We start from the raw sequence: 9,212 nt of genomic DNA, 5'->3' as shown, positions 1-9,212 counted from the left end.
GTGTTAACCAGGAAAGCCATTAGGAGTTAGCTTGAGCTTTACCCCCCTGAAATTTAGCCAGCTGCCAGCCAGAGCAATGCTGAAGCTGTAGTTTCTCCTTCTACTCAGTCTGTGAATCGATACTTTTGAACACTATTCTCCTCCTCTCTCCTCTCCTGCCCATAATTATCTGTAATTACCTTTTGCTCTGGCTGCTACTCTCTTGCTTTCGATCCATCCCATCCCTCTGCCCCTGTACTACTCCCTCTCTCCCTCTCTCGCTCTCTCTCTCTGTCTCTCTCTCCCTTTCTCTCTCTCTCTCCTTCTTTTCTCTCTCTCTCTATTAAAAGGTGCTTTATTGACATGTAATCAGAGCAGTAGCAAGTCTGTGGTCTCTCCTCAGACGGACATGTTCTCTGGGGACTTGAAACAATGTTCACTAACCAAACAAGCCTTTGACAGAACACAACTCAACAGAACAGGGCATTCTGACACATGTAACACCCCCCCTCCCCCCGACCTCCCGCCTGACTCCTGAACCCCCTTTGTCCCAACCCGAAAAACCAAGCCAAGGTACAGCCCAATACATACCCTGATGATCCAAAGAAGTCACCCTGACCTGCATGATTGATGTGTGACACGTCTACTTTTGTCAGGTTGGGTGTGGGGGAAGAAGGATTGGGTGGGAAAGGGGGGGGCATGGAAGAGGGGCGGAGCAGTAGTTTAGCCCCGCCGCTCAGCTCTGATTGGCAGCCTGTAACGTACCTCAGGGATAAGGCCTTACAGAGGGGAGATCTAATCCTGTCATCCCCATCGCTGTCATCATCGTCATCATAATAGCCTCTCTTCCTCCGTTTCTTTCTGTCTTCCTCCCCCTCTTTTACCTTTGTTTTTATTTTTTTGGATGCTGTATCTTGTCCTCTGTCTATGCTGTGCCTTGCTCCTGTGTGTCAGTAAGCAAAGTGGTTTACTAGCTCAAAATACCTTTGCCAAAGTTGATGGGAAAGTTAAGGTAGAGTTCTTTTCTAGGTTTTATTTATACTATATATTTGCATACAGTACTTTACATGCCAATTACAGTGCAATCTTCATTTATTTATTGTTTAAAGATTAAGAGACAAGTGTAGTTATATACTAATTTTTTTCCTTGTAGCATGTTTTTTTTTTTTTTTTTAATGGATGTATGTTAGATTGTATGATTAAGGCCAGCATTCCTTATCTCAGTAACCCTTTAAGTATTTCTCTTACAGCTGTTGGGAACCTGTAGCTCATCAGTCATGCATTGCAGTTATCATTGCCGTTTCAAACATGTAACCAAATGCCCATGTGTTTTGTTTTCTTCATCTCCTGTTTCGGCCGTGCACAGCCGAGCAGCTCTTGTAATGCTTAGAGAGACATGTAGCAAAGCCGGGCCTTAGGGTCAAGTCATCTGTATTGGGATAAACGTTGCTGCCTTTGGCTTTTTTAATTTTTTTTTTCTGATTAGTGTTATAATGAAGCTTCTGATATCTCTTTACTGTTTTATTGCCAAAGCGCAGGCTTCTCGTGTCCACTAGATGTTGCGTTCGCAGTCGTCGAAAGGGTTCTGTGATGTTCTTCAGTAACGACACAGCATTACGATTATTATTATTGTTATTATTATTCTTTCAAAAGGAAAAAAAAACATTAACTCGATCTGTGATTATGCTTCTTTTCATATTATCTTTTACTATTTTGTTTCGTAAAGCAAAATGTGCCATTTTGAAATGTGTAGCCCCTTTTGGAGGAGAGAAACACGACCTGATTTCACACAGAAAGGTTAAAAAAAAAAGGCAAAAACAATCATACGATGATTTCAGGCAGATGATGACAATAATAATATTGACGATTCCTTGTTCAGGCTAGTGCTGGTATAGCAGTAGTGAGTATTTTGTATCCAGTATTTTGCTAAGAGATGATATACAGAGATATCTATAGAGCTATAGAATGAGATGGTAATACATTATGACTAACAGAGTTGAAGCACTTTTTTTATGCCGAGCATTAGTCTTGATGAGCGAGAGGACACACGAGGTCCGTCGCTCTGTTCCAAACACTACTGCCAACGCCGTCTGTTACATTCATTGGCATTATCCTGTCGTTGGCGTCACTGTGACATTGGCATTACTGGAGCACAGTTCTGTGCTCCTCAAACGGCACCCCGCTCCCTGCAGAATGCAAACTACGGCAACAAAGGAGGTGCAGTTCAGAGGGAGTGCGGTGCCTCTCTCAGACGTGCTCGAGGTGTCTACCTAGCCTTTTGCATTGTAGCGGACAGGTGACGTGTGAGGTGTCCTGTCCATAAAGCCCCGACGTTATGTTGCCCACCCACAGCCCCCTTTACTCCCCTTTTCAAGCCTTAATGCCCCAGCGGTAGAGCGGAGGTTCGCCTTGTGTTTGGCCGAGCTCAGGCCAGTCGTGTTAGTGTTGTAGAGTCCGAGGTTAACGCAGTGTTAGCTGAAAGGCTGTGCGCTTGTGGGCAGGGTACTCCCTTTTATGTGCTTTCTTGTTTTTTGTTTTATTTTCAAAATGCTGGTGATGTTGAACCCCGCCCTGCCCTCCCACCCACCCTGCAGGTCCTGCACATTTGGTGGGTATGTCAAGAACGAGAGACAATTTGTTTGCCCAGCAACCCCCACGTCTGTGCCTTCTGATCAGTTTATTTTCTTCTTTTAATTTCTTTTTTTTTTTTTTGGTTATGTTTTGTACGTTTTACAGTAAGTAGAGATTTTGACTGAGAATTTGGCGATTTGACAAACACACAGAGACTCACAGGTATTTAACTATTTTTTAAGCGAGACAAAAAAGAAGCGTATTTTTACCTCACGATTTAAAAACAAACATTCCAATGTTGTCATGGTCTACGAATTGAAAAAAGAGAAAAGAAATTCATGCATTTCTTCTTGTATTGTAAATGTTAGACAATTTCATATGCATTATATAAAAGAAACTGCCATATCAATTTTAATGTATAGATTTTTGCAAATACTACCCTATGTATGTAAGACGTAACTGTATCGGTAGCGTATATATAATATATTTATGCCCAATAAATGTTTTGATTTTTTTTTCTGACTTTGATTCCAACTGGATGTTTTATTTTGTGTGTGCCATAATTCATCAGCACTTCTACATACGCATACACTGTTCTGCATATACTAGTAGTAGTAGTATGTGTGGTATATCACTTCTATACAGATACATATATCAGTCAGATCACATGATAGCTAAATGGATAGATACTTGGTGCCTCCTGCCAACATCAATGCAAAAACAGCGTGACTGGAATTTATCATACTGTTGTGTTGTGGTATTGATTTTTATCTTCAAAGTTTAATCAGAGACTGATGATTCTGCTCTCATCAGATGCACCTTTATGGACTGTTGTAAACACAACTGAGCAATTATCAATATTTATAATGTTAGCGTGTAAATTATGGTTGATTGTGTGGCAAAACAGATGTGATTCTTAAAGGTGACGACATTTTAAATATCAGTTTCCAGCCGATGCAATCAGAGAGTTTTGTTTTTTAGGCTGTAAGGTGAACTCTAAGTGTGAATGTGTAGATTTACTCTCCAGCGTCCTTGATAGTGTTTAGCTGAGAAGAGTATATCACACACACTATTATCCCCTGCTGTCCCCGAGGGCAGCCATAGAGAGAGACTGCTGCTCTGCACGCTCAATTCCCCTCACCCTGCAGCGACCCAAGGACAGCCGCCGAATATTAGTCTTCCCATGTTTTCCTCTGCGTGTACGTAGGTGGTTCTAAAGCAGCAGTTGAAACTGATCAATTAAATACTTGAGAGCAACTCTTCCACTAGCTCACCGCTATCTTTTTAAATGAGAATCACAGAACGAACCCCTGTTTCGGGGGAAGTGCAGCGTAAGCAGAGGGGCCACGTAATAAGTCACTCTTCCAGACCGTGAAATGCAGAATGAATAAAGCTGGAGGATAAAGCACTTGGAGAGCATTAAGTGCATTCAGTCGTGTGAGGCTCGCAGAGAGAAGCTAGATTTAAGTGACTGACTGTGGTATGATCTTTTTGGCGCTCTGGCATATTTGCAGCAGCCAACTTCCTGTGATTTTCACCGACTGTGTTATCTCAAGTTTACCAAAAACAAAAGATCTGCAAAACCAAAAAAATCCAATCAGCTTGGCTGATATATCGCAGACTACTTTACCGGCTGTGTGATCTACAGGGGGGGACAGAAGTCTGAAACTTGATGATGTGCCACACTGTTTACCAGATGGGGGACAACAAAACCAAACCAGGCTTGAGTTCCTGCTTCCACATGTGCAATAAAACAAAAGGTGGAAGAAGAGAGGTTTGATCAGTGATTTGGTTGTTTCTGATGCAGTAAAAGTGGTCCCCATGGGTCCGCCTCAGGTGTCAGCAGTCCAGGCTGCTGGTCTGCCGGTGAGGGAATCTACATTTCCCCACTGGAGAATCCTCAAACCAGTATTGCATTTGTAAATATCCTTTCATGGTCAATGATTTTGGTATATTTACCTCATACATCGCCATGGTTGGTCAGTTAGTTGGTGTAGGACCACCACCTTAGTTCAGACTCTAATATCTTATCAGCTACTGGATGGATTGCCTTGAAAATCCCCTGGTCCCGAGAGGATGAAGCCTAATGACTTTGGAGATCCCCTGACTTTTCCATTTGCGCCAACATGAGGTTCACGTCTGTGCTCTTTAATGTCTTGACATGTACGCGGAATTCCATGAAAGCTGATAAAGACAGATTAGTACATGTCACCTTCAGGATGAAATGCAATAACTTCAGTGATCCCTTAACCTTTTCAAAACATTTCAGCTTCTCTGAGGGTGCACGACCACCTGTTGCCAGTGCCAGTTAGCAACAGCTAGCCATAATTGATGCCCGCTGGTGTTCCAAATAGTGACATTTCTGTGCACACATTGTTATAAATGGAGGTAGATGTGAACCACCTCTTCTTTTTCTAAAAGTAATTTATTGCTGCAGAGTCTGCATCTAAATACACCACCACGACGTCTGACTCACTGATTGAACCTCCCCTCTGTCACCTTTTGTTTTATTGTTGATCTTAATTGCACCGTTTTTTCAACAGGGACCTTGTGTCCTCATCCCCCGTTACTTCACACCTCTTCTTGTTCTCACCTGTCATCCACCCACACTAATCATCTTCTATGAGACACCAACCCAGCGTTTATTTAATTAATCCACTTTGGATTTTATTGTATCCATCAGTGTTCTCGGCTGAGCGAGCTGTGCTCACACTCACACATATGTTTCCAGCACTTTTTCACAGACTTTCACAAAGCTCTGCAGTACATTTTGTGCTCGGAGGCTTTTACGGACACTCTTGATCAGGTACCTTGAGTTACCTCAGGGGTGACTGAGGGGCGCTTTGAACCCTGTGTGGTGTCTGAGGGCAGAGCCTGCTGTCTTTGAAGCTGTCTTGGTGATAGAGCGGAGCTGTGCCTCGTGGCTACAGAAATACAACAGCTGCTGAAATGACAGAGAACACACTGCTGTGTTAAGATTGCAATCTACTGACTGGTGTTACATCCTGCTGAGACTAACATTATATAATGGAGCATGGCAAGATCACATAGGGACAAGATTACAGGTGTGGTATGTGTCTTTCAGTCCGCTCTGAGCGGTGTGGACCCTGACCCGTGTGTGGAAGGGTGTGTTAGCTTAATGCTCGAAATTACCATCTCACACCTGTTGGAGACAGAAATCCACCTGATTGTCGTGGTGTGCCAGCTGACATGCAAAATACGACTGTGTAGAAAAGAAAAGCAAAGAGGAATTGAGTTTTTCTCTCGTTTTTTTGTACTTTTACAAGACTTTATCAACAGATACATTACCCAGCATCAGATATTTACAGACATCTTCAAAAAAAAAAGAAAATACGAATCAATTTGCACTCTTTTAATTAGTATACTTCCTGTAGATTAATAAATAGTATGCAATGACATCAGTATGTACAGTCAGAAACATTCGTTGACAGAGATACATTCTTCAGAGCCAGGAGGCCATGTTTTGAGATCCAGTGCAGGTTAGTGGAGGCTTCTGCGGTGATTTGGACTGCTGAAACCATCTGAGTGTGCAGCACTGAGTGTAGAGCATTACAGAGCACCTATTTACAAGTCAAAGCAAGCATAGCATCGTCACTTAGAGACAGTTCACTGATCCTCTTTATCCAAAAGGGCACATGATATACTGTACAAAATTAAATCACTTTTATTTTTCCATCTGTAGCATTATCGTATACACACAGTATATAAAGGAAAGGCTATTTTAAAAACTCTTGTAGAACAGCGTGACATTTTGGCACCTTTGGCACAGTAGAATGTGTCTGTTGCAGTTCATGAACCATCACGGCACCCATACAGCCCCGCCGCTTCCTGCATTTGAGACAATTTCAAAATGTAGCCTCTTGCATTTCAATAAACAAGACAAGTAAGACATGTTACATGATGTAACTTACATTGTGCGTGTTTGATTCAACCGCCCCTGCCACTCGCTGCCTGCTCACACTGAACAGTTTCAGGAGTGGCGAACAATATGTGCCATAGATGTCTGTGAATCCACAGGGCAGCTCATGCTCCAGGTTTACTGCTCGGACATTACGAATCAAGTCAAATCTGACAAATGACAGAATGAGTGACTGACAACAGTACACCTGAGATGGCTGAGATCAACAATATTTCATGGATGCTCAGTTCAAAAGAGGCCACTGACATGTCGATTTTTACAGTAACACCACCCAGCTTTCTTTGTCTTATAGACCAAACTGCTACTATTTTAAAATGAACTACATAATCACTAAACACAATGATTCCTTCTCAAACACTCCTCATGTATATGTTTTTTCCCCGTGAATTCTTTTAAGTAGTAGGATCCTGCAACTTGAATAATGTTGATCATTTCGCAAGAATGAACTATAATTACAAAAGTTAGAGACATGATGATACGTAATGTTTGTATTCTGTAAATTGTCCCACAGTCACTTAAAATGAGCTTGCTTTTCTCTTCATTTCAGGGACTGTAGCTCCGCCACATTGGCCCTTCTTGGCAGCATCGACACAGCATGGACTTAAATTTCCGAGATACAGGGATCACAGTCACGCAGTGCTCTCACATCTTCACGCTCTCTCCGACAAATGACAGAAATCTCACAAAAACCATGACACACAATACACACAATGCAAATACACACACTCCCTCTCTCTCTCTCTCTCTCACACACACACACACACATACACGCTGCACCTCTGCCCCTCTCTGAAGGAGCACAGAGAAGTGCCACAAGTTCTACAGTGCTTTCTTTGTCATCCAGAATATGAATACAATATAAGGCAATTGTAGATGTCTATTATATTTACGTGTGTGCGTGCTTGCGTGCGTGTATACGGGCACGCGCGCCCCTGCTGTGTGTTGTTCACATTTGGATCGATACAAGCACTTCAGGTCAGTGTGTTTTCTGCACTCCAGCAGTCGCTCTTTTCCGATGCTGCTGTGTATGAATAGCGAAAAGCACTTGCTGAAAGGACACGACGAGAAAATGAAACCGTTTGAGAAAAATCGAAGTTCTATTGATGCATGCTGACAACGTGAATGGAGGCTTGCTTTTTGCTTTTTTTTCCTCATCCTCTGTTTCTTTTCTTTCTTTCACATGTACAGGACAGAACCGTGTCTCGCAGAAATGATGGCTTTTAGGTCAGTTTTATCAAATTATGACTATCAGACATGACTGTTTGACTGTCACGTGCTCAGAAGCTGACGGTGGATTCCGTCCAGCCGTTCGAGCCGTCCCCCTTCATGGTGCTGGCTGTGCGCCCTCGTGGCGGCTGGCCGTCGGTCAGGCCGAAGAGGCGCGCCGCCGCGCCGCGGTATTTCCAGGACATGGTGTTGTAGAGGATGGGGTTGATGGCGGCGCTCAGGTAGAAAAGAACCACGGACACCAAGCTGCAGTACTCGGACAGCAGAGACAGCAGCGGGGACGGGGCGTCCAGAGAGCGGAACTGCAGGTAGCGACCCACGTGGAATGGCAGCCAGCACAGGACGAAGGCCAGCACCACCACCACTGGAGGAGGAAGAGGGGCAGGTGGATGGGCAGGTGAGGAGAAGGATGAGGAAGAGGAGTAGAGGGACAGGAGAGGGGAAGAGAATAAGAGTAAATGATGAAAGATGAGGAGAGTGTGAGTAAACTTGGAAGCTTTTCAACCTAGATAGATGTTTACTTTCCTACCCTAAATACTGGAGGCTAAAGTTAAAACTTAGACCTTAGTTTAGTCAGGGATCGATGCTCACCGTCGAGTGTGATGGCAAATGTAAGTTACGCGTATGCGTAATTTTCGCGCTCTCCAAACTTACCCAGCATCTTGATGGTCTGTCTGTTGCTTTTGTCCCGGTGAGCCACACGAGAACTTATGTTTGTCTCTCTGTGTCTCTGCCACAGCCGACGGCCTATCAGGCTGTAGAGCACTGTGAGGCAGAACACCGGCATGAAGAAGAAAACAGAGCTCAGCCACACCATGGCCCCCATCAAGCCTGACTCCACTGCGTAGTGGGTCATCTTACACTCCCGGGTGTCCTCGGCATCCAGGAGGAAGCCAGTCTCATTCAGTCCCGAACTGAGATTTGTCAGCCACATGCTGTCACGCTCAACTCCCACCATGACAAACACGGGTCCAGCGCTCAACAGAGACACTGTCCAGAGAACAAGAATGAGGGCACGGACCCGCCTCTTGGTAACCAAAGCCTTGGCGCGCAGCGGGAAACAGATCGCCAGGTAGCGCTCCACCGACAGCGCGGTGATGCTCAGGATGGTGGAGTAGGTGCACGACTCTGACACGAACTGAAAGAGCTTGCAGAGCGCGTCCCCAAACCGCCAGGGCCTGTACCGCCACATACGGTAGAGGTCCAGCGGCATGCAGAGGAAGATGAGCAGGTCGGATACGGCCATGCTACACAGGTACAGGTTGGTGGTAGTGCGCATGTCCCGGTACTTACTGACCACCAAAATGGTCATGACATTCCCGGCAACCCCGACCAGAAACAGCAGCGTGCAGGCGATGGTGATGGCCGTGAGCAGAGGGATTGAGTAGTAGTTGAGAGGAGGCAGGCCAAGGTCAGCGTTCCTGGTGGCGTTGTGGGTCTCCTCCCAGCTGCAGTTATGGGAGAGGCACTCCGAGAGATTGGGCCAAGAGGGCAT

The 9,212-nt window shown here is 44.7% G+C and overlaps 1 protein-coding gene across 1 annotated transcript; it reads right to left on the bottom strand.

Annotated features, from left to right (window-relative positions):
• Nucleotides 1-7,767: 7,767 nt before the first annotated feature.
• Nucleotides 7,768-9,212, bottom strand: ghsra (growth hormone secretagogue receptor a). The gene is made up of 2 exons (XM_041953600.1): nucleotides 8,372-9,212; nucleotides 7,768-8,081 (listed from the first exon to the last, which is right to left on the bottom strand). The coding sequence occupies exons 1-2, from the start codon at nucleotides 9,210-9,212 to the stop codon at nucleotides 7,768-7,770; spliced, it is 1,155 nt and encodes a 384-aa protein (XP_041809534.1).

Source organism: Chelmon rostratus, chromosome 15, assembly GCF_017976325.1.
Source record: "Chelmon rostratus isolate fCheRos1 chromosome 15, fCheRos1.pri, whole genome shotgun sequence".
Classification (NCBI taxonomy): Eukaryota; Metazoa; Chordata; class Actinopteri; order Chaetodontiformes; family Chaetodontidae; genus Chelmon; species Chelmon rostratus.
The sequence above is the reverse complement of the archived record's forward strand: the minus strand, read 5'-3'. Positions and strand labels throughout refer to the sequence as shown.